Source organism: Henckelia pumila, unplaced genomic scaffold (genome assembly GCF_033568475.1).
Source record: "Henckelia pumila isolate YLH828 unplaced genomic scaffold, ASM3356847v2 CTG_466, whole genome shotgun sequence".
NCBI lineage: Eukaryota > Viridiplantae > Streptophyta > Magnoliopsida > Lamiales > Gesneriaceae > Henckelia > Henckelia pumila.
The window spans coordinates 4,217,775-4,245,280 of record NW_027331833.1 but is presented as its reverse complement, the minus strand read 5'-3'; the positions used below and the strand labels follow the sequence as shown (position 1 = coordinate 4,245,280).

At 32.0% G+C, this 27,506-nt stretch overlaps 1 protein-coding gene across 2 annotated transcripts; it reads right to left on the bottom strand.

Moving 5' to 3' along the window:
• Positions 1-10,204: 10,204 nt before the first annotated feature.
• Positions 10,205-15,777, bottom strand: LOC140872681 (CDPK-related kinase 3-like). 2 transcript variants are annotated; one of them, XM_073275562.1, is made up of 11 exons: positions 14,956-15,777; positions 14,438-14,568; positions 14,137-14,178; positions 13,941-14,049; positions 13,729-13,807; positions 11,883-12,179; positions 11,620-11,729; positions 11,428-11,532; positions 11,270-11,332; positions 10,765-10,932; positions 10,205-10,677 (listed from the first exon to the last, which is right to left on the bottom strand). In XM_073275562.1, exons 1-11 carry the CDS (start codon positions 15,490-15,492, stop codon positions 10,537-10,539), a joined length of 1,782 nt encoding a protein of 593 aa, XP_073131663.1. In that variant the 5' UTR covers positions 15,493-15,777; the 3' UTR covers positions 10,205-10,536. The 2 variants fall into 2 exon arrangements, with proteins under 2 accessions (XP_073131663.1, XP_073131664.1); XM_073275563.1 differs by having other exon boundaries at positions 14,949-15,088.
• Between the last annotated feature and the right edge of the window lie 11,729 nt (positions 15,778-27,506).

The window sequence follows — 27,506 nt, the reverse complement described above, 5'->3', positions numbered from 1 at the left end:
ACCAATGTCATCGTATTAATGTGTAATTGATGTGTATAGTCAATGTTTTTAAAATCGGACCGGACCGACAAGTTCGAATGTGAACTGGTCACGGGTCCGATTTGAACCTTGTCCATAAACTATTTGACCGATCAAACCCGGTCAAGAACTTGTCGGACCGACTTTGAACCGGCCGGATCAGTTAGCCCTTTTAAAAAAATACAAATTTTTACAAAAAAAAAAATACAAAATACAAAACCAAAATTAAAATTTGATAAGCTAAATAACCAAAATCACAAAGAAATAAAATTACAAGTCCCAACTAAATACAATTTTCTTTGTAATTTATTCCATTACGTTCCGCATTGCGCACCCCAATTCTAATTACCGACTCCGTCCCTACCAAGCATCGCAAGTTGTAAACAACTAGCTAGCATCATGTTACTCCTCTCTTATTTTCTCCCCAAAACGTGGGAGACTTTTTTCGTAAAGGGTGGTTATTATTAATTCTATTCTATTTTATTTTATTTTTATTGCCGCAATTAATAAAGTAGAGAATCGGCTACCCGTCTACAAATATTCAACTTATTAATAAGTCAATTACTTATACACTTGGTCAAATTGTCGTAATTAACAAATTTTAATATATATACCTAACTGTAGGATTTGACCTTTATTTTTATTATTGAGAATCATTCCACTAAATTGCTTGACGTGAAACATTTGTTGAAGTCGTAGTTATCAAGTACTGTCCGATAATAATTAAACCCACTAATTTTATTAATTGTGAGTTATTACAAATCTTGCTTCCTAGAATTAATAGGGTTTCTTCAAAGGATATCTATAGTTGTTGACGATGTCAACTGTTAACGTTCGTTGTTTTCCCATCTAAACATTTGTCTGATTTCGTTTCTTTTAGTGTCCTTCTTTAAATATCGACATATCCATGCAATTTCATATTAATAATCTCGAGGAAAAATGATTAAAAATACGAAATTTGATTACATAAAATACTAGAATAGCAAATAAATAAACATAAATGACTAAATTGTAATCTTCTCATCTGAAAATTGTATTTCCTCCGGCCCTCGATTGTTCTTTATAAGAATTATTTTTATATATTAAAAAAAGACATTTTTTAATGATCTATTTGATATAATATTGCTCTAAAGTGTTTCTTATGTTATACGTATCCATCATTTCCTTAAAATGGAGTCTTAGTTTGTTTATTTTTCTGAAAATTATATTCAATGGACTCCTTATTTCTTTATTCATAAAAATAATCTTCCCCTATATATTGACATACAAAGAATAGGACTATTTTTTTATTAAAAAAAATAGAAATGCAATGTAGGGCTTTAAATTTTTTATGCGCCATTAATTCATTTATTTAAATATCTAAATGTTATCAACACAATAACGGGACGAGTCTTCAATAAAAAGATAATGGTTTACGGAATTACGGTATATTTTGAATGGAGTTGAATAAAACTTTAATTGTTGGAAAGATACAAACAAAAACTTTAATTTCTTTAATTTGTCACGTATCGTGCATAAAACATTGGATAATTTTTCAACTTCCATTTCCAGTTATTACAAATACGCACACAAACACACACACAAATATTGGCTAATTTATAATAAGTTGATAAAAAAAATTCACAGTAAAATTAGGGTTAAATATAAAAATATCCCTATGGTTTCTCAACTTTCTCGAAAATATCCTTAATTATTTTTCATTCCCAAAGCAGTCCCTCATATAATAAGATGATTCTCTAATATGTCTCTCAAACTAAAAAAATCCCTATAATACCCCAATTTTTATAAATAATTTTATTAGGTCATGAAAATGATATCAGTGCCTAGGTAATTTTATTCAGACACACAAATTATTATTACTCTGTAACTTACTTGATAGAGGAGGAGATTTCCTCTCAAATTATGGATCCGAACATATGTTTGAGATTTTGTATTTGCAGGAACTATTCCAATATTTTGGAATATTTTAAACAAGAAAATCTAACTAAAGTTAGATATCAAGAAGAGCTGGAAGCTAATCTGGGTAATAAAATAAATTATGATTCAAAGTAATAAATTTTTAAAAATTATTCTAGATTCATCTAAGATCTCTGGAGATCTTAGAGAAATTCAAAAGACAGTACAAAACTATGTTAATCGGCTATATTATGTATCAAAACAAATTGAAGATATCCTTAAACACCAAAAAGAAATTCTAGAAACTTTAAAGGATATCCAGACGAGGATCCAAACACTAGAACAACAACCTAGTTCTAGTCAAAGGGTCAGGTAAAAAGGTTACCACCATCATTTGGTAAAGAACCTCTTTTACATCAGAGAGGAAAAGTCAAAGTGGTACAAAAACCTCTAATTGACGAAGAAAAATTGATCAATCTTATCAAAATTGTTTCAGAAAATAAAAACTGATGACATCTATAGAAAGGATTGGTCTTGAGGATTTACAAAACCTGGCAGAATCATTTGCGAATCTCAAGATTGTAGATCTCAAAATGAATACAAATGGGCGTGACCAATCCCTAACATGACCTATTATACAAAGAGAAGAAAATGTGGTATCCCGCGACACAAACATGGGAGAAAATCATACTGACTTCCGAACTGGAGGAGATTCACACCCAGCAGAGACAAGGTCAAGAAGGAATCAAATTCCCTTACACCAAACACCCTATGAAACAGTTTTAGAACCAATACATCCTTATGGGGTTATTCTTAACCTAGATGTGCTGGATTTCAAAAATAGAGAAGATTTGATAGATGACTGGACGTCAGCTATGAGAATTGCAACAGGAACACTTGATCTTTTTTTTGAAGGAAGGTACACTTGATCTTAATAAATAAGGATTCATTAAACTTTTAAAAATGATTCTTATGGGATCAGTAAAAATCGGTTGGGAAATGACATCGGCGGAAACGAAAGAATCGGTTCTTGTCGGAGAATCCCTCAGTGAAATAGCCGAGAAAATGGCCACCTTATTTTAAAGCACAATTTATAGGTGTGGATTATTTTAACAGTCAAGATACAGAGAAGTGGAAGAAATATACTCAAGCTCTGTATAGTTTTGAATTACTAGAAATTTGTTTAGTAGATGAATACATTATGTTTTTACTAAATACGGATGAAATTCAGGAGTTGAAGAAAGTACAGCAATGCAACTTTTCTTCGCAAAATTGCCAAGTCCCAGGAGAGAAATTCTAATGAAGGAATACATCCCTGGGAATCCAGATACTTTGGCACGAAGAGCCTCTTTTCTAAAAGAAAAATTGAAAGAATGGTGTTATCTGGCAGCCTTACAAAAGAACTACAAAAGACTAAGAGGTATCAACAGACATACTCCTATATGTTGTATAAAAAATGACCTTCCAACAATTATTGGAAGTGATCCTCAGAGGCAGAAGAAGAAGAAGAACTTCAAATCTCATCCATATTCCAGAAGAGAAAAATGTGGAAGAAGTTCATGGAAAACAAGAACAATATAGTCTAAACAAAAGGCCAAATCCTATAAATTTGGACAAAGAAGTGGACCATCAAGAAGTAGGATTTCATCTCAAGCCTCGAACTCATCTCAAAGCACGAGACGAACCCCAACAATAAAAATTTTCAGAAGGAATCATACCAGAGTTAATGAAATTTTTAGAGTTGCAACTGCTGGACATGCGGAGCAAAAGGTCACATTTCGACCAATTGTCAAGAAAACGAGAGAAAATGAATAAAACGCTTCGAATCTACTCCAGATATTGAAGAAGCGGTTTATTACCAAGAACTGATTCAAGTATACCAGTTTGAGTATATTCCCTCAAAGTATATATGAAGAGGAAAAATTCTTAAGTTCAGATTATTCGGATGGAGAGACAGAATCAAAATCTGACATCTGGTTTCTTCAGCCAAACCACGATATCTCATAATATGGTCCAGAAAATTTGAGAGAAAATACTACTCTACAGATTAGGATTTTCTACATGACAAATCGAGAAATTCTTAGGAAATCTTGGCCTAAGAAAGCATCATCTGATCTATAAGATTTCCAGAAGGTAAATGGAAATCCCTATGGCACTTACATGAAATAGTATGGAAATGCAATTAATTCCTTTGAAGAAATAAAAGAGGAATTACAAAGGATCAAGCCAGAAATAGCAAAAATCATGTCTTGGATTCATATCGGAGCAGTCCAGATCATGATAAAAGCTACTTTCAAAGAAGGAATAGATTCACTCATAGATATTGCTATATACAATAAAAGAATGGGTAATCTTCAAGATTCAATATTGCGAACCATCTCAGAAAATTTTTGCGCAGGAAAAATTGTAGGAGTTATTTATCCTAGAATTGCCTACAATTTGGCAGAACGAAACTTCAGCCGAGCCCTAACACTACATCAAAATTTCAAGGAAAAAAGGTTGATGAAAGAAAGAAAGGTCATACTCTATTACCTACCAGGTATCATATGCTTTATCTAATGCACATCATTCAGAATTGTTTATTAAAAATGAGTTTATTGAAATACCATAAATATTAGGAAAATTTTCTCAAGAAATATATCCGATAGAATCGACTTTCCATTAATACAAGAAATATCCAGGAAACTGATATACAAATCTAAGACAAACCGATTTTGCAAAGAAATCAAAGTCTTAGATTAGACCCAAGATACTATCTTTTCAAGGAGATAGAATCACCAGTCACAGGTGGGGAAAAACACCGATACAAGAAATCCAATCGGTACCAAAAATCTTTTCAACCATCGAAAAGTTTAGATGTCAGAGGGATGGAAAGAAGTCAAAATAGTATTTGATATTACAAGTCAGAGGAATCGATTCCCTTGTAATACTATATACTATTTGGAACAACCAGTAATAGGAACATACCAAGGAGTAATAAATATCGAAAACTTGGAAGTTTAAATTAAGGGTGTTCCAGGAAGAGAACCAAATCAACTGGTTCTAGGTCTAGAGTTTCTCGAGGAACACAAACCTTTGAAACGTCTAGAAAATGGAATGGAATTTGTGGCAGATAACCAAGTATGGAAAATCCAATGAACACTAGTCCATTCTCGATATACATCTCAGTCGGGATGTTATACGATTAATATAAATCAGAATAATCTGTTGCTTATATTGATTTAGAAGCTAGGATTTGTACAACTAAAAGAGGAGTTTTTCCAAAAGAATTGGAAGAAGAACTACCTCAAATAGCTGGAAGAGACTTCTCGAAAAGAATCTTAATCTTAAGTAAAGGGATTAAGAAATCTGAAATATTAATTGGTGGAGCTGGTCAAACACCTTGGTACAAGGTAAAGACACCATCGATTTATTTTCACGATACAGGAGCGGACATCTAGTTAGGAAATAATTTCTTACAAATGTTTAAATCCTATACACAAGAAAACGAGACTAGAATATTAATGTTCACAACACCATGTGATCACAAAATCATAGTCCAGAGACTAAGGGAGACATAAACGTGGTGATAAAGGGAAACTTCTACACCCAAAAATAAAAGACTCCAGGAGATTTGGAGAAACAATGCTCCAAATTAGAACGGAGCAAGAACTCCAACCAGAAGAAATAAAGTTCCTTAAGATAACTTTACACCAATAAGAAGTAGAGCCTGAAACAAAGGTACCCCTAGAAGATGCTAAGAGAAGGATTAAAGAAAATTACAATGAAAATCCTTTAGCGTGGTGGAAAAGAAACCAACTAAAAGTCAGCATTAAAATTAAGGAAGGTAAAGAGTATGAGTTTGCAAGATGCAAGCCTATCCCAATGAACATAGTTGATCAAAAGGATATGCAGATTATTATCAAGGAACATTTGGAACTTGGGCTGATCAAAGCAAGAGTATCACCATACAGCAGTCCGGGCTTTCTGGTCAGAAATCATGGTGAGATCAAGAGAAACAAACCCAGGTTATTCATTAATTACCAAGAAATAAATAAAATCTTGAAATTTGATGGGTATTTCATACCAAGTAGAGATCACCTAATTAGTTGTATAAACAACACAAAAATGTTCTCTAAATTTGATTGTAAGTTCGGATTTTATCAGATTCGGATGAAGGAGGAGAGAAAGAAATTCACAGATTTCTCCACGCCACAAGGACATTATATTTTGGAAGTACCGATGGGATTGGCTAATGCACCCCAAATATTGTAAAGAAAAAAGAATAATTTATTTCAAGATTATCTTAGGTTTATGTTTGTCTATATTAATGATATTTTGATAGCATCAAAGAATATGGATGAACACATAAAACATTTAGAAATTTTTTCTAAAGTGTGTAATCAAGAAGAAATGGTTTTTTCAGAAAATAAAGCAGTCATTGCTACAAAAAAATTGAATTCCTTGGAAAAGAATTAGAAGAATCAGGAATAATTCTGCAAGAACGTATTGTAAAAAAGGTGCATAATTTTTCAGAGATTCTTAGATACAAGAAACGGCTCCAAAGTTTTTTAGGAGTTGTTAATTTTGCTGGAATGTTCATAAAGAATCTAGCAAAATACAAAAAAAAATATTCAGTCCACTACTAAAAATGATGCTAGATTCGTATGGACATAAGACCACGCTAAAGGACTTAGCCAATTAAAAGAGATTTGCAAAAATCTCCCAAAAATGGTTATCTCTCAAGATGAAGATGAACTAGTATTATAAACAGATTCTAATGACCATTGGTGGGCAGCGGTTCTTACAAAGCTCACACCGGGTGAAGAACAGCCATACAGATACTACAATGGTCTATTCTCTGATGCAGAAGCAGCAAGATGACATATCAACGAAAAGAATTCTTTGCGGTAAAAAAAAAAGGCCTTTGAAAAATGGCCATTATTTTTACTTAACTAAGAAATTTACTTTGAAAGTTGATAATACACAGATAAAAGCCTATTTAAAGAATAAAATTGAATATAAACCAGAAAAAGCTAGACTAGTAAGATGGCAAGATTTATGTAAAATTATATTTTTCATATTGTTATTATTAAATCTCGTGAAAATATTCTTGCAGATTTCTTAACAAGGGATGGACAGCGCTGATGTCGATATCATCATGAAAATGCAGAGGCATTTGAGGGAACACCTTGAAATGCTTCAAAACGAGTTTAATAATCTTGCCCTAAATGCAGAATTGGCGGGTAGGCTACAACAAGTTGATAAGAGAATTGTCTCTGATCGAATCACAGGATGCATACAGGCTTATACTCAGTTATGATGTATATTACAAAAGCCGGTCCTCCAGGCTATTGAGAAACCACTGGTTTCACAAAAGGAGAGTTTGCAAGTACAGGACTCTACTCCTGGGGCAGAGGATTCAAGTACGCCTAGCACAAGTTCAAAGTCGGGATCATTTTCGAATGATTCAACCCAAGAAAAAGTTGATGCTTCAGATCCTTATCTCGAGCCATCAAGTCAACCCTTCACCTCGGGGATTGAAGATGGAGAGATCAACCTTAGACCTCAAACTGACAAGGGAAAAGCTAAGTTTGATACTAACGAAACTGTAATTTCTCCTTTTCAGGTATATCAAAAAAAACTTGGGAGAAATTAAAAACCAAAGTAGGAATTAATCTGTCTACAAGTCGGGTTGATAATGCAGGAAAATATCCAAGGATGTGGATGAAACCTAATGCCCATCCAAAAGATGTTAAACTATGGTATGATTTTGGGGCCCTTGCCTCGGTTTATACCACATCGTCAGGTTTCCCGGAGATATCATCGTTACCAAAATGGATCCAGGAAGCAGTGTATGAAACTTGGGCAAATAATGATTATTTTTTCAGAGGAGATATAATGGAATTATACTTCTACAGTACAACACCAGAACTTGCTGGGAAAGACACACATGAAGCCTTTCACTTCATCAAACTTAAGAGGCCAGAAATAAATGCTCAAAAATTTATTAAGGATCCTTCAGCAGAAGAAATGCCTCTGGTCTCTACACTTAGTGAATAAGATATCTCTACCAGGAGAGCATGGGGAATATGGGTCTGTCTCACAGAGATGGACAAAGTCAAGTTTACGTTCGAATTTTACCAAAATTCAGTTAACGGATCTTTCCTATTAAACACAATGACAGGTAAAACTACAGGATTTGCAAAAGGAACATTTGAAAAGAAAGGAAATCTTCTGTGGAACAGCAAGCTACCAGGGAATAAAAAAACTCGCCGAAAATTTTGCAACATGGCTCATATCGAAAGATAGATAGAGAAAATCTGCCCAGACTGCCCGAACCAAAAAGAGCCGGAATTTGGGAAGGGTTTTCATCCAAGACCTGACCGAAAACACGTTGCAGAAATAAATTCAAGTGGGGAAGGCCCACACAAAAAGCATTTTCCACGGGGACCTCAAAAGCCAAAGATTCCCTGATAAAAATAAAAGAAAAAATGTGACCCAACCTCCACTAGATACGATGGACCACTCAGGACCACCCGACAAAAGAAGATGTCAGCAATAAGTCACGAGAACAGCTGGTCAGCAATAATGTAAGAAGTGAGCAAGCCTGAAGTCCGGATTTCAAATCCGTGAAGGACCTCTATAAGTAACAAGCAGAAGGAAGATGAAGACATCGATCATTCTCTTCATTTTTTTTCAAAATAAAATTGTACTATTTCTTTTTCTAGTTTATGTGTGTTGTAATTTCCGCTACTATAATTAGCTAAACAAGTAATCTCCTCCTCTACAGAGGGTTACTAATGTATTAATATTTGTTATGTCTGAATAAAATTCCTAGTTCTTTTCTATCATATTGTTTTCATTCACAAATTAAGTATATTATTATACGCCTTGAGGTAAGAAATGAAACAAGGCTATGCTAGGTGTTGCTGAAGTGATCTATGACAGGAACCATCAGTTGCGATCGTGTGGTTAGCTACGAGGAGTAGTCTGTAAAACCCGGTGGATATAATCCGACAGCATTGTGGTCAAAGAGGTAATACCCTTAGTTTATTTTATGGAAGCATGATGGGTTAAAAAAAAAGAAAAAAATTATAAATAAAGAAAATTGAAAAATAAAGGGAAAAATAGGAACTATTAAGTTTTAGGGACAACTTTGGGAAACAATTTAGAAAATCAAGGGCATAATTGGTAAAGGAAAAGTTTGGAGGGGACATAAACGGTAAGATGAAGAAACTATGAGGATATAATAAGGTATTATCCCGTAAAATTACTTTAAATCAATAATCCATCAATTTAGATTGAAAATTCGGTCAAATTGGAAAACTCTTACGAAACTAAGTTGCTTGGTACCTTTAGCCTCTTGTGACAATAACATGTTGACAATCTAGAAATTTATAATGCCCCATTAATTTTTTCACCATGGATATACTTTCTGTATTTCACTTGCAAGAAATAAATACCATCTTCCTTCGCAAATTACCAATAACATTGACCAGCGATATCGCAATGTTCACATAAAAATTTAGGTGTTTTGGGAGTTAGAAAATATGAATCAAAGACTGTTGATGACATACACGTACCTGAATTGTCGGTATTAATATATTTTAAAAAAGTACTTCAAATCAGTGTTTTCGAAATCGGACCGGACCGGTCCGACCCCAAAAACCGGAAAGCCGGTGAGAACCGGTCAAGAACCGGTCAAAACTGGTCAAGAACCGTTAGACCGGCCAAGAACCAAAAAACCGGTTCAACCGGTTAAACCAGTTGAACCAGTTTTTTGAATTTTTTTATTTTTTTATTTTGAAAATTTAATTTTTTTATTTTTAAACCTTAGATTTAATATTTTTATATATAAATACATTATTATTTGAAATTTCTACTTCATTTAAATTTTTTTTTAATAATTACTGGTTTTTTAAAAAATAAATAATTTATTATTTAAATAATTTATAACTATAATTGATATTTTAAATATATTTACATATTTATTTATCTTTTAAACTATGTTAAATATATATTTTATATCTATTTATATAATTTTTGAGTTTTTAAAATTCCAAAATATATTATTTATTATATTAAATTATATAAACGGTTTTCCGATTCGATCGTCCGGTTAAAACGGTCCGACCGGTTGGATCATTTTTTTAAGTAAATCGGTTCGATCACCGGTCTGGTTATAAAAACACTGCTTCAAATATAGACGAGTATTAATATATTTTAAACAAGTACTTCAAATATAAACGGTCTCATCCTTGAAACAGATCAATCTGATCCATATATATAATGAAAAATAATATTTTCTCATAAAAATTAAAAATTCAACAACCCGCAATTCAGAGACTTCGTGTATTACATAAAGAAATCAATTTCAGCATCTCCATCTACCCTATACATTCTCATTCTTTCTGTTCCCACCTATTCAAATCTATCACAAAGCCAAGAACACATGAAATAACCAAAAAGAAATAAATCCACTGTAAATGTCCGTCCTAATCGTAACTTTCGAAAATTTCTTCGCCCATCTTTACACAATATCAAGAGATAAGAATCTGAAAATATGAAACCTCAAAGAACTATAATAGTCTTTTCACCTGGAGGAATAACGTGTTAGAAATTTCGGTCGTTTGTGGCTATTTATTGTCTTTGTCTTGTATTCGAACTGCGAACAGTTACACCGTGCAAGAACTTGGTGTAGCCGAGAAAACTCAATTTTCCATCTGATGGTCTGATCCAATCTTTGAGTAGCGTATAAGCAGTAGGACCCAAGTTGAATTCCTGAAACAGATATCGTGTGTGTCGGTGAGGGGCGTGGGGTGAAATGAACTCAAGAAGAAACAAAACAAGGCTGAGGTGCGTGCAAACCTGCGCCAATTCCTCGACAGAAGTGACACGATTTCCTTCTTCTTCGAAATACTGAAATGCTTCGCTTGCGATATCCTCCCATCTCTCAAGAGCCTCGAGTTGAAATGGACTAATAGAAGCGGCACAAAACTCTTCAAAATCCATCTTTTTGTAGGATAGAGGTTCCATCTTCAATTCATGAATCAAAAACTCTTTTAGGTTTGAGGTAGCAATGAACATTGAGAATAAAACAATGCCTTATCGAGAAGGGTTACATGGAAGCAACGAGCAATTCGAGAAAAACCATAAGGTTTAAACATTTGATTACGATACAAGGGAGGGAAAAAGGACACGATTATTAAACTATTAAAGTAAATAATAAAATAAGGCCACGCTTTTAACCCACAAAAAGGCGTTGCAAGAAATAAATTTTTTTTTTACGAAATTTCATATCCACCGTGGAGCAGGAACAACTTTGTACACCATAAACATTCTGACATTTGGTCATCAGATTAAAATGTCTCACCAGATTCAAAATGTCAGCAACTCTTGATTCTCTCATGGCATCAGTTGCAACTGTCAAGAGAGCCTATCAACGTAAAAGTGGAGAAAATCATGAAATTTTGAATACAATCAATCACTCATCACAAAAGATAAGGGGTGAGGAGACAAAGAATCACTAACCGTTCTAAAATTATGGAGAGAAACACAGCCATCTTTTGGTTCCAGAAGCTTAAATTGAGCCCTTAAGTAAAACAGTTCTTCATCCGTCAAAGCTTTCGAAAGTGCCTGCATTTAGCAGAAATCTGAATTTACCATTTTCAAAGATGCTGCAAGAAATTTTGATTCACCCATGACTATATAACTAGTACATACTCTCAAGGCAGCACGTCTTAAAGGAGTGGCTCGAATGTATGACTTAATTAATCTATACACTATCGTATCCAACGGTACAGCACAGTTTAGTCCCCTTACCCATGGATGGGCTGCAGATTAAAACAAAACAAAACAAAACAAAACAAAACAAAACAAAAAAAAGGTCACTTCACGATACATGGCAATAATAGCTGAAATCGAAAACCTTCCTTATATATTAAAGCACGCAACAAAAATATGATGAGAAACAATTTGCAGTTTACCAAGTGCTTGGGCAGCAGTCATCCTCTTCCTATGGTCCCTATTTAGAAGCTTTTTCACAAAATCTTTGGCTTCTGCAGATACAGATGGCCATGGTGCATCATAGAAATTGGGATCCGCTCGCAGCACAGATCGAAAAATTCCTGATTCTGTGCGAGCCCAAAAAGGTCTGCTTCCGCATAATAAGATGTAAGTTATTACACCAATACTCCAAATATCAGCTTCGCTGCTGTATGATCTGTGAAGTACTTCAGGTGCCACATAATATGCACTGCCAACAATATCATTGAGGCGTTGATCTGCAAATAACACTTGTGTCTCCTTTGAAATTTGAAATTGAAGATTGATGAAAAAGAACAAAAATCCAATGCACACGCAGTGTATATCACTTCAAGGAAAATGTAACCCAAATCCGAAAATATGATAAGAAATTAATCTGCATGTACATAATAGCGAACTCCTTAGAATCAGAACGAGGAAAGATCATGGTTGAGTAAAGCTTGTATACATAGTCATATATGATTCTGACTAAGCATGCAATAAAAGCTAGTTTAGACATTATTTCACAATGCTAGAACCTTTAGACACCGTTTGGTTTGAGTGATATGATAAGTAATCCATAAATAAGTAATATAATGTAATAAAAATAAATAAGGAAAAATAATTAATACATTATTTGATTTGATGGATATATTATAATTTATTTGATTTAATTGATGTAAAATTATTAATTAATAAATAGATAAATAATATGACGAAAATAAGACGAAATTAATTGGGATAAGTTATACATAGATTAATAATACATCAAACCAAACAATGCCTTACTGTCAGAGAGTAGCATTTAAGTTCCTTCGAGCTGCATTTATATGATTAAGAAGTTCAAACCTATATCGACATTATTATTATTATTATTATTATTATTATATAATACTTGAGCGTGTTGGAGGGACACCAATTTTTTCTCTTCCAAATTTGCCATTAAATCATACTTGTATGTAATCCACACATTTCTCATCAATTGTTTTCCATAATTTTCTCAAATAACTACTATAGATAAGATAAATAACATTTCATTTTATTCATATATCATCTTAGACGTAAGAAATCATAAGTAATAAATATTAAATATTTGAGAAAATCCTAATCTATAAAAATCAAAACTAAACTAATTATTTAAAAAATAAAAATATATTATTTAACATTTATATATAATATATATTAAATATATTATATTAAACACACACATCGCGTGTGTGTTGGTGCTAGTAATATAATTTAGAAGTCCCATTTTAAGGCTTGTGTTATAAGCAATTTCATTGTTAGTCTATTTCACCAGATCTTTACGTACTCTGGATTGCATATGGTACTTTTCAATTAATGCACCTATTATCTCAAAACTTATTAGATCATAAAAACAATTAGACAAGCGTTCAAATCAATATAAATCAAGTTAGGGAAAAATTGACTGGATAAGATATTCTTGCTTCAATCGTCATAAAGTAGAGGACCATATGCATAACAGGTGAGAAGAGCATACAACTAACTGAATGGTGAAAAATGAGAAAAGAACCATACATCGTGATAAAAAAATTCAAATTCGGTTGAATGTTTCAAAGCATAAGCATGAGGATAGAGAAAAGTATAAACATAGACAGGATATGCGACAAATACTTCGAGGCACATCACACGCATAATCTGGTGAAATAATGAAGATGGGGAGCTAAGTAAAGACAATAGAAATAGAATCATTGGATCAACCTAGTAAAGGTGACCCTAAAGGTCTAAAAACTGACGATGAATCTATAAATCAATCATCGAATAGAGGGCAAGTGAGGGAATTTTTACCTGGCCTAATGAAATCAGATAGACCAAAATCTATAACCTTCATGGGAGCATCTTCATCTTTCGTGGCAAATAAAAAATTCTGCCAGAAAAATGTAAAGATAATTCATATTCCAGGGTACGAGAATGAGGTGAACCACAACATACAATTTCCTTCAATTCAAAGTCAAATAAAACGTCACATAAATTTACACGGCAATATGAGTTCGTCATACCTCTGGCTTTAGGTCCCGGTGCACTACGCCTTGGAGATGACAAAAGGAAACAACACTCAACATCTGCACAACTATATTCTTGGCATCATCTTCTGTATACCTACCACCTCTGCAACATAAAAGTAGTGAGATATACTTTCAAGCTGATTATAAAAAGCTCAGTGCATAGCAAGATTAATACTCAATCTAAAATTACCGTGCTAAAATCCTATCCAGCAGCTCACCACCTTCACACAATCTGTCAAAAGCCAATGTTAAGTACTTTTATTTTTAGTTTGGGGGAGGAATGTTAAGTACTTTATAATAGACACATTTCTCCGGATACATATGTAGTACTAGAAGATTATTTGAAATGAGGGGTATAGACATAGAACAGATGACACAGTTTTCATTTGGTTGCATCATATTTGTAAGTAACAATAATCTGGAACAGGACAGAGGAAAAGTAAACTAGGATAATCTCATGGCACGAAGAAAACTTGAAAAGATACACCTACTCCATAACAACATAAACGTTATGCATATCCTCGAAAGCTTCATAAAACTTGATCAGGTTTTTATGTCCAGACAAAGCTTTCAATATCTTCACCTCCCTCCGTACGTCTTCAATGGCTATAGCTGTTGTCATCTGCAAAACGAAAATCTATATTTTGAGCAGTAATATTCAATTTCAAGATATCTGTTAAAATTCCCATTAGTGTGGAAAAGGAGAAGCAAATCAACGTCAATAATAAATAAAAATATGACAAAGCAAGAACGAATACACTCCAGCTGGCATATAAGTTCAGTTACTGGACAGCATATACCAACTTTTTCCAGGTATTTAGTGAACAGAAAGAATCCAAGTTTCAAATTGCAAATTATCGTGTTTCTAGTGAATTCAAATGTAAACTAAAAACCCAGTTATTTTCAGGTTAGAAATCACTCGAAAAATCTTGAAGAAATGGCTACTACGGAAGATTTTTCAGAAAAAGAAGCAAAGATTCCATCAAAATTGTAAGCACATACCACACACCTTTGCTTTGGAAATGATCTTCACAGCCACCTGTTGATTCTTCAGATCTCCTTTTTTCCCCTTCGCCCAACAGGTATGGCCGAAATGGCCTCGCCCCACCTCCTTACCCAACTCGTACTTGGCCGAAAAATTCCTAGAATATCCAAAGCTCTTATCGAGGGCCCGCTCGGCCCCCTCTCCGCTACCTCCGGCTTCTTCCGGTATAGGCTTCGTTGGCGTCGCCACGGGTTGCCGCTTCAAAAATGCCGACATAATCGGCTTCGCCGGTGACGGAGGAGGCAAGGGCCACCTAAACTTCCGGCCCGGAGTCCTCGCCGGTGAAGGCGACGGCGCAACCCCGGCGGGGTACGGACTCTGCCACGGACTCGCGGAGGAGTAGTGCGCCGGGGTACGCACCGCCCCATTCGCAGCAGTAGACGGCGTGTGGGGAGCCGATGCCGGAGTTTGATAGCGGCCGTTGTCGGCGGCGGCAGAAGCAGGAGTGGCTTCGTCTTTATCGACAGAAACCAAAACATTCTTGCTGCAACAATGCCCCATTCAAGAATCTCTACCAAAACTCAATCCAAATCTCCGGCGAACCCACCAGAGCTCAGCTTCGTTGGCTGCAAAGAAAGGCCGAATCTTACAGAATCTGTCCCTCCGATCAACAAAAAAGTCAAAGTCCACAAATCCGACGGTCAAAAGAAAATCAGGCGCCTGAATCCCGGCTAACATACGTTACAGTAGGCTATATTTTATTGGAAAGATTCAAAATTTTTGCGAAAAAATAGACAAAGGGATTCTTTCATTTTACCCCTCCAAGACTTTATAGTGAGGAAGAAAGAAAACTCAAACGGCAAAGACTTCAGGTAAATAATAAATAAATAAATTTCATTTATAAGATTGTTTTCTATTTTAATTAAATTACTAATTAAATAAAAATATTAAATAGAAGAACACAATTAAAAACTATTTCCTTGAATAAAGAATATACCTACTACTATTTTTTTTTAAATAAATAAACCATAGCAAATATATTAAACCTAGTGGATTACATTATAAATTAAATAGAAGAAATTATTCGACCTTTTAGATTAGGAAAAAACATCTCGTTTAGGAAAAAAAAAAACATCTCGTCTAGTAAATATATGCTAATATGAGCAGCCTAATTTGTTGATATTTGATTGTTAGAAAAACAAACTAAAAAAAAAATAAAAAGACAGATGAGATATCGGAAACAAGAAACTTGCAATCTTCAATAACTAAACTCACCGTAAAAAAATCCTCTCGTGCTCTAGAATTTAAATACCTACTGTTGTTAAAAATGGCTCATCATTCAAATAAAAGTTACAAAATATTATCATTTTCTTTTTTTTTCAAAATGTTAATGATAATCTTATGAGACATAATCATTGGTAATTTAAACAATATTCGGTTAGATTATTTAAACTAGCAATTGAGGCACACCCGATGTGTGACGTAATATATGAATATTATTTATATATATATAGGTATAAGAGCAGACATGTTCATATAATTGAGAAGAAAATGAATTGAATTGAAAATTGGGGAAAATAAAAAAAAATGCAAATTGAAAATAATAGAAAGAAAATGAGTGAGTGGATGGGTATTTTTGGATTAAAAAAATCCAGACTAAGACACAAAAATAATTTTTCTAAATCTCTCAGCCTTAATAAAATAATAAATATTAGTTTATAATTTCCTATATATTATAAAAGTTACACAATGATTGAAAATAAATGATGATATTTTTTAAGATTACAATAATTTGTCATTTGAAGAATATTTGGTTAGTTTTATTTGAAATAGTTTATAATAAGGTAAATTATAATTTAAAATTGTTTGAATAGCTCAAAAAATATGGACTCTTATTTACAAATAAAGTGTTACTATATTTAGATTTTTTTTGAAAAAAAAATAAGATAATAAGGCTTCCATATTTTGATATTTTGCATTTTTTTAGAATGAATAAAAAATTAATAATTAAATTATACTTAATTTATAGAAAAATTAATGAAAATAATTGTGAAGAATAATTTTTCCCGTGAGCTATGGGCATTATAAGATATAGGTTTCAGGTTATATTTGATATATAATCAAATTTTTATAGATTTTTTATATTTTAAAATATTAAAATATTATTTTTAAAAATAAATTACAAAACCCGATTATTTTTATATATATATATTTGATATCTTGCACATTAGTGTGCAGAAAGTTATTATGGACATCACCTCCAAATTTTATTTATTTGAAAAAAATATATATGTGAACATCTTAAAAAAATTAAAAGCTACCGTTGGTGTCCAATGTGCATGGTATCATTCATATTATATATATATATATATATATATATATATATATATATATATATTCTAATAATAATAATAAAGATAATCTCATTTTGATTTTTTTTTATCCAACTTTTTTCAGAGCTCTTGAACTTTCAAATGGTTATAAACTATTTCAAGAAGGTTAGCCCAACGCCATTGTGTACGCATTATTTTTTTATTTTTTATTTATTCACTCACTAATAATATCAACTTTATTATAACGACAAATGATAAATAAATCTCTATTATCAAACTTATTTTTGCCTTCAGTCCCCTTGTCAGCAAATATTTGTTCCTACTCCCTGACAAAATTCTTGCTTTTGTTTCAACTCTGAGCACAAAATACGAAAATGCCCTCACTTTCTTTTGAAACCCAATAATACCCATCACTCTTTAAAAATAAAATAAAAATTACTTATAAGGCAATGTACAGTTTCTTTCCCTCATTCTTGTTGAAATTTTTCCCAAATGTATCCATCAATCATAAACGACTAATCCACCGATCGCAATATTCCAGATCTGCTTCGAATCAGATTGAAGAAAGTTGCTAATCATTGTGAATTATTTCTGGAACGTGAAAATATTTTTGAAGAAACATTATTCAAAAATTTTAAGGTACTATTTTAGGTTTTTAAAAATTTGCAGCAAATAAATTGCATTAAAGTGTTTGATGTAATGTCATTGTTTTGTTATATCATTTTCAATTGAACGATTCTTTGAAATTTGTTATGGTTTTAGTGATTCTATTAAATTTTTGTGTCATCGTGTGAATTGTAGAGATTTTTTTTATCAATCTCTGGTTTTCTCGTATATGGTGGGAATGAATCTCATTTATTAGAATTTTGAGATAGAGTAACTGAAATTCCTTGTTGTTCTCAAATATAACGATTTAATTCTAAATCATAATAGTTTTAGTTCTGAATTATGACCTATATATTGATAATTTTTTTATCATTAAAATAAAAATGGGCTGCTTGAATTTGTTATTGTGCACTGTTTTTTTTGTATGTCATGTGTTATACGAATGAATGTATGATTTTCAATTTAGATCTTATTGTATTGAATGTAGTTTTTTAATAGTTTGATATTGAAATCTAGAAGTGATTCTTGTGATTTTTTTTTTTTGTTATTACAAGTAAAAAAACAGATTTTTGTGATTTCAATCTTCATTAGATGTAGCTTGATGGATATTTTTGTGAGTCTAAGAACAATGTGCCGAATTTGTTTGGACTTCCCAATTGAGGTGAAATTTTGAAATTACCCTGACATAATATGAAAACTCACTAATATCCATTGACCAATAAATATTTATTTAATAGATCTTCTTCTCTATTTTCAATCCAACGTTTTTTGAATTTGTCTTCTACTTGAATCCTTTATAGACGGCTAAATCAACGACGATCAATATATTTGTGTAGATGTTTTGTGGAACAAACTGAGGCGAAAAGAGTTTAAAGCTAAGAATCGTTAGATTTTGAAAATCTTTTCGAAGAACCAACATCGAAACAACAAGTTTAAGATAGATTTTTTTTTCTGAAAAATTAAGAAATTTTTAGATGCAATTCCATCTGGATGATTGGTTTTTTTTTTTTTTTCCAATTGAGTGATTCTTTGATTGTTTTGTATGTTGTGTTGTGATTATGTATAAGTTCCGTACATAGCGTGAATTATACAAATTTGATGAACAACTTTTAGGTTTTATATATATAAGTGGGTATGTGGTTCATCTCAATCAATTGTCTATTGATTATCTAAAATTTGTAATTATTCTCGATTATAATAATTTCATTGTCAATTTTCATCGTTTAGTATTAGATTATAAATATTATGTGGATATTCCTTGTAATATTCAAATCAGCTGCCTAAAAGTTTGATCTTGTTATTATTTTTGTTGTTGTGGAATGTGTTATGAATAAAGCCCCGACCTTCATTTTTTAGTCTTATTGTATTGAATGCTATACTTTTTATTGATTGGGTTAAGAATGGAATCTATAAATGGTCGTAGGTGAAGACGGATATGAAACCCAGAAAAAGTTTGAAGGTTTTTTTTTCAAAATATGTTTTCATCTTGGAAATCGATTAAATATCATTATTCCGCAAATATTTGAAGGTTTCTGCATTTTGGTGTTGATTTATGGTGTTTTTTTTTTTGTAATTCTCAATTGTGTCCCTTTGTCCCAAATTTGTAGTGTTCTTGTGTTGATTGTGGTCACTTTTTTGTTTAAATTATATATTTGTTTCCTTTGATTAATTGTTCGAAATTGTTGAATAATTATGCAGAAGTTCGTAAATTTTGTTTTAAATGTTTGACTTTGATTTCGTTCTCGACAATTGCGAGTGTTTTATTATTTAGTTTGATAAAAATATACTCATTTATTTATTTGGATGTCACAGTGAATTTTTTACTCTAAATCCTTCAATTGTATTTTAAGGTTCATAAATTATTTTTTGGTTATTTATTTTCATGTGTTTATCTCTATTTTTATGTTTTTGTTTTTGTTCTTGAATTTGTTATATGATTTCTGTTTATATTGTTGGTTGCTTCATTGGAATAATTATTCATTTGAAATGATTAAGTTATTATGGTAAATCCAATTTTTCTTAAAATTTAATTTGATTCTTGAATTTTTTTTTGAATCTGTTTGTTAATGCATTTTGTGAGTTCATTGAAGTAGTCCTGACACAGAATAAATGAGGACAAATAAAAAGACGGTGAAGATGGACATTAATCGAACTTGTGTTGCTGCGAATATGTTATCTGAAGAAATGACTATATTATCTGTTGAACATGGATCGCTGAAAAATAATTTTGAGTTATTTTTATTATATGGTTATGTTTTTGCGGTTGATGTAAGTATGACAATAATTAATTATTAGAAAGACTTGTTGTAAAATTAAGATGATTCAATCTGTTATTTAAGCTTCAGTGAGATCAATTTTTATGTGTGTTCTGTATTTTTGGTACAAAAATTAAAGATAATAGTACAAAATTTGTATAATTTAGCATAGTTATTCGTCTTTTTTGGTTGATAAATTGTTTTAATAAGATTGAATATGTCAACCAAGTAAAAATTTTTATGATCGAATATATATATATATATATATATATATATATATATATATAAATTTTATGATGGAATATATAAATATATATTCGAGTAATCTTACTAAGAAGAACATGTAAACCAACTAAAATAAATTAGGTTCGAATTCTTCTGAATTTGGAATAAATCAAAATTAATTTGGAACAATCTCGGAATTATCATCCAATTACTTGAGTGTTGGTCATCTTATGTCATGTGTACTATTTTGTCAAATATATAAAAGAATACATCTTTTTCATTATTCAATGAGATCATGTGCAATAATATTATTCATTGCTCAATATTTACAATTGCGTGATTAGATGTATTCAAATTCTTTCGATTGTAGGACAAACATTGTGGGTCATGAGGATCATACTCTCCTAGTTAAAGTGGCTTTGGATCAAAATATCATGTATTAGCTAAGAACAATCTCAGACTTATGCAGAATATTATTTTTGATTTGCGGAATAAGAAGACACGTCCATGTTAACATGCACCAATATCCTATAATACACTGCATGACACAAGTGGAGAAGAGTTTTCAATCCCCAGAGATTGGTAGAGCCATCACTCACGTGTTTGTCAAGTAATGTGTCTTGCCCCACTCTTGTCTAAGGTGTAGGATGAAAATATTGATCATGACCCAATGAGAGCATCATTTGTGGATGTCCATTGCTACCCAATGTATACAATAGGGGTATATTTTCCAAAATCTAAAATCTTAACTTGTTTAATATGATGTTTTCTCATCTTTGAGTACTATCATTTACTCTAATTCCACTCATCTTTCAGAACATGTGAGTGAAAAATCGAGCACAACTAGTACGCATAGATGGATAAATATTATTGAATCAAGAACAATGTGTTCCGATTTTAGGACAAACATTATGGGTCATGAGGATCATACTATCCTAGTTAAAGTGGCTTTGGATCAAAATGTCATGTATTAGCTTAGAACAATCTCAGACTTATGTAGAATAATATTTTTGATTTGCGAAACAAGAAGACAAGTCCATGTTAACATGCACCAATATCCTATAATACACTGCATGCCACACGTGAAGTGGAATTTTTAATCCCTAGAGATTGGTAGAACCATCACCCAAGTGTTTGTCAAGTAATGTGTCTTGCCTCACTCTTGTCTAAGGTGTAGGAGGAAGACATTGATCATGACCCAATGAGAGCACCATTTTTGGATGTCAATTGCCACCTAACGTATACAATAAGGGTATATTTTCCAAAATCTAAACTCTTAACTTGTTTAATATGATGTTTTCTCATCTTTCAGGACTATCATTACTCTAATTTCACTCATCTTTCAGAACATGTGAGTGCGAGATCGAGCACAACTAGTATGCATAGATGGGATAAATATTATTGAATCGAGAACAATGTGTTCCGATTGTAGGACAAATATTGTGGGTCATGAGGATCATACTCTCCTAGTTAAAGTGGCTTTGGATCAAAATATCATGTATTAGGAACAATCTCAGACTTATGCAGAATAATATTTTTGATTTGCGAAACAAGAAGACATGTTCATGTTAACATGCACCAATATCCTATAATACACTGCATGACACAAGTGGAGAGGAGTTTTCAATCCCTAGAGATTGGTAAAACCATCACCCCAAGTGTTTTTTTAGTAATATGTATTGCCCCACTCTTGTCTAAGGTGTAGGAGGAAGACATTGATCATGACCCAATGAGAGCACAATTAGTGGATGTCCATTGCCATCCAATGTATACAATAGGGGTATATTTTTCAAAATCCAAACTCTTAACTTGTTTAATATGATATTTTCTCATATTTGAGAACTATCATTTACTCTAATTTCACTCATCTTTCAGAACATGTGAGTGCGAGATTGAGCACTAGTACGCAAAGATGGGATAAATATTATTGAATCAATAACAATGTGTTCCAATTATAGGACAAACATTGTGGGTCATGAGGATCACATTCTCCTAGTTAAAGTGGCTTTGGACCAAAATGTCATGTATTAGCTAGGAACAATCTCAGAATTATGAAGAATAATATTTTTGATTTGCGAAACAAGAGGACATGCTCATGTTAACATGCACCAATATCTTATAATACACTGCATGACACAAGTGGATAGGAGTTTTCAATTCCTAGAGATTGGTAGAACCATCACCCAAATATTTATCTAGTAATGTGTCTTGCCCACTCTTGTCTAAGGTGTAGGAGGAAGACATTGATCATGACCAAATAAAAGCACCATTTGTGGATGTCTATTGCCACCCAATGTATAGAATATGAGTAATTTTTCAAAATCCAAATTCGTAACTTGTTTAATATGATGCTTTCTTATCTTTGAGGACTATCATTTACTCTAATTTCATTCATCTTTCTGAACATGTGATTGCGAGATCGAGCACAACTAGTACGCAGGGATGTGATAAATATTATTCAATCAAGAATAATGTATTCCGATTGTAGAACAAACATTGTGGGCCATGAGAATCACACTCTCCTAGTAGACATTGACCAATCAAAGACTTTGACTACCACCTATCCCTCATTATTAAGCTCTATCCGTACACTTCATCCCATCCACTCGCTTCTTGGTTCTAGTTTGATTAGGGTATATGCTAACAGAAAGTTGTGATCACGCACAAATAATCCTATGTTCGATTTTGAGAGAACATCGAAGAAGGCTTGAGGGTTTGGAGGCTTGAGACGCATATCCGTTCAAAACAAGAAATAGTTAAAGCATGCTTCAAGGGTAATCCCTATTTTTTTTGTGTTTAATTAACTAATTCGTATTAAATATGTATAACAATCATGATCTTATTTTATGAGATTATTGTAATCACATAAAATTTTGGGCCACTAACATTTAGTGAAAACAAATTAGTTTCGAATTTTCTAAGATTAGGTATCATTTCATATTAATTTAGAACAATCTCGGATATTTGCAACTCAAATATACAAGCAATTAGATATAAGTGATTCATTCTTTGCATAATTAAATGTAATTCTAAACTTAAAAAACTGTTGAGTGTGATATTTTGACATCGATTAACTCAATTTGCAATACGACACGTGTATTTGAACTCCAATATTAAAAGAACAAATGTGATAATGGGATCTGGCACAACAAATGAGTTAGAAGAGTACAAATGTGTCTCAATTGAGCACATAATGTACTACTTCTCAGGATAAAATTTTAGGCCACTATGATCGAAGTTCCCAAAAGATATTAAAGTAGTTTCAATTGCCTTGATTCGGGATACTTTAAAATAGATTTGGAACAATTTCGAATATCTGCGGGATAAGTAGACAAACAGTCTGGAATATGAGATATTCATTCTTTGCAAATGCACAAACTTTGTCAAATATATGAGACGCATGCATTGTCCCAGATTTGGGATAACTTTAAATATATTTGGAATAATCTCAGAATTTTTTTGGAATAAACAAATAGACAATTGAGAATGAAATATTCAATTATTAGGAAATATTACAGACTTTTATGACTCGTTCATTTGAGGCAGTATGAAACTCATTTTTTTGGTAATGTATGATTCAAATTCCCGATTTTAATCGAGTATATTGAACATGTCGATTTGTTTTTATGTTGTATTGATAAGTGCAATTTATGCACTTAATTTATATATGATTTGACTTGTCTTTTGTGATGTATTGAGTGTGTATTATGCATATTTTTTGTTGTTTTTGTGAGTTGCAAGGATTGGTGCAAAAGTACCAAGAAGAAGCGAAAGGATGAAATACGGAGTAGCAAATTCATAAAATTACTGGAAATTATTGAATCATTTAAATCTAATCTTCACCGTTCAGAATAAAGTTTTAGATGTTTTGAAACTACTGTCAAACTTTCAGCTCAATCCGACGGTTAGATTGTGAGATATGATTGTTTTAAAATTGTCGGGCGCTGTAAAATTTCATACCCGAGAGCCATGAGCGGGCGCGCGAGACTATAGGCGCGGCGTGCCGTCGCGAAGTCAGATTTTGTGATTGTTTTTGAAGGAAACTTTGGGTTTTCTTTGGGCTTTTTTTGGATGATTTTAGGAGCGTATAAAAGGAGATATTTAGGCACAATTAGAAGGAAGAGCCGCACAACACAACCGCACACTTTGGAGAGAATTGAGAGGAGAAGAAGCGGCATCCAAACAACAGAACCAAACAACTACACATTCAAGTAGGCTTGAGACACGGATTTGAGTGGAAGCGAACGACAAGGGATAATCGAATCACCATACAGAGAAAATTCATCTTGGGACGGAAAATCAACTCTACTTTGTGATTTTTATTATATGCCTTGATTTATTATGAGATTTTTGAATATGTCTATGTGTTTACCTAATTCATTATAAAATTATTGGTTGTTTCTAGAGATTGATTTGATTGGAGTTTCATGTTTTGACTATTATTTTGCCTATTATTATTTATTCTTAACAATTTATTTGTGTATTCCTATTTTGATTGTCTTTCAATTACTTGTTCAATAATTAAATTGTTATATTTATTTGAAATCTGGCACTCGGGAGAGAAGATTTTGAATAGGATGATAGGAAAAGACAACCTAGGATTTTTGTAGAGTTCGGGAGGCTTACAAATTCCTTTGAGGTCACTGAAAGAGAACCATAGAACTTGATTAAATTATTTTGTTGTTTGATTTCTGATAGGGATATCGAAATTAGCATTAGAATAATAACATTTACTCGGCGCTCGGGAGATGCAGTAAATAACAATTAAGGGTTCTTGGCCTATAAATTGGAATTGATGCTATAATCAATTGATATGAATTGCATGAATGAAAATCAAGTGATATCTTGTATCTAGAATCCGTCTCAGAGCGTGTATCCAAAGTCATCCTTGAAATTCTAGATTCTTTATTTTATTTTAGCTTATTGAATTTTAAACTTTCATTTTCTAAACAAAGTTGAGATTATTTTAATTACAGTATTTAGTGTGAATATAAATTTTCAATCATCGTGAGAATGATACTCTACTCATCATATATTAAAACTTGACACCGAGCACTTGCGGCTCCAAAATTACGCAACATGTAATGTGTAAAGTTCTAGGATATAAAGACAGAGATCAGTCGCACAAGTGTTAATAAGTACTCATGGTACGTACATAAAATACAAAATTACTATTTAATTTATGATCATAAAATTATATTTTACCCTCACAATAAAACAAAAAGTAACATCATTATGACCTGCCCTGCTCACTACATAGAAAATGTGTCTTAATCATAAATCAATCATTGATTGCGCCTCAAATAATAAATCAAACATTGAAATTTAAATAAAACTAAATTAAACAAAGAACATATTTCATAAATTTATCACTAAAAGTACTCATCATTCAAGTGTCTATCATCATCTTTAAACAAAAAAATAGTTCCAACCAAACAACTTCTAAATAAACTATGACTTACGAACCAACTTCACACGATACGACAACACAAGAGAACCCAATACATAAGAGTGCACACTACAACCAGAACTCAAATTAATATAAAACAATAGTGTATTTCATAGAATAATCAAATCAAGCGAAAATCAACAATGCTTCCACTGGAACAGGCATATCTCCTCCAAGGTCCGTGCTCGAGCCAACTTCCATTACCGCTTTCTCCTATGTAAGTGTACAAATGGAGCATACATTGCTTTCTTGATTATGGAAGCCCAATATTTTTTGTTATGTCGACGGTAACTTCTCAACACCTAAATAAAAATAAAATAATTTACATTGAGCTTAAAAAAATAAAATCGTATATGAAAATTTTAATAAAATTAGAGAATAATAAATAATTTAGTATTATTAGCTTCACAAAATTATCTACTAAATGTTACAAAAAATAAGCATGATGACTCCCCATAAATAGTCGTTTAACTGCCTTGATAATCTCAGGATGTCTATCTGAGAAAAAATGAACTCGTCGAATAGAGTGCAGTGATATGAATGTAGAATACTTCTCAAACTATAGTGGAGATACATATCGAAGAATCATGGTTTCTAATGAAATTTCAGCACATTGTTCTCAGGGTCATAAAAATATCCATCAAACTACATCCAATGAAGATTGAAATCACAGAAATCTGTATTTTTACTTGTAGCAACCAAAAAAATGAGATATTATAAGAATCACTTCTAGATTTCATTATCAAACTTAAAAAAAAAACTACATTCAATATAATAATATCTAAATTGAAAATCATATATTCATTCGTATAACACTTGACATACAAAAAAACAGTACACAATAATAAATTCAAGTAGCCCATTTTTATTTTAGTGATAAAAAAATTATCAATATCTAAGCCATAATGCAGCACTAAAACCATTACGGTTCGGAATTAAATCGTTATAATTGAGAATAACAAGGAATTTCAGTTATTCTATCTCAAAGTTCCATTAAATGAGATTCATTCTCACCCACAAACGAGAAAATCAGAGATTGATAAAAAAAAATATGTACAATTCACACGATAACACAAAAATTTAATACAATCACTAAAACCATAACAAATCTCAAAGAATCGTTCAATTAAAAAGGATATATAAAAATAATTACACTACATCAAACACTGTAATGCAATTTCTTGGCTGAAAATTTTTAAAAACCTAAAATAATACCTTAAAATCATTGAAATAATGGTTCTTCAAAAAGATTTTCATGATCCAGAAATAATTCACAACGATTAACAACTTTCTTCAATTCGATTCGAAGCAGGTCTGTAATATTGCGATCGGTGGATTAGTCATTTACGATTGATGGATAAATTTGTGGAGAATTTCAACAAGAATGAGGGAAAGAAACTGTATGTTGTCTTATAAGTAATTTTTATTTTATTTTTAAAGAGTGAGGGGTATTATTGGGTTTTAAAAGAAAATGAGAGCATTTTCGTATTTTGTGCTCAAATAGGGAGTTGAAACAAATGACAGAACTTTGTCAGGGAGTTGGAACAAATATTTTCTGACATGGGGACTGAGGGCAAAGATAAGTTTGCTTATTGGGATTTATTGATCATTTATCCTTATTGTAATGCATATATTTATAATTTTATTAGAACGAAACTGTGGACATAATTAATATCATATTCAATCGTTAAAATAATAAATGTTTTT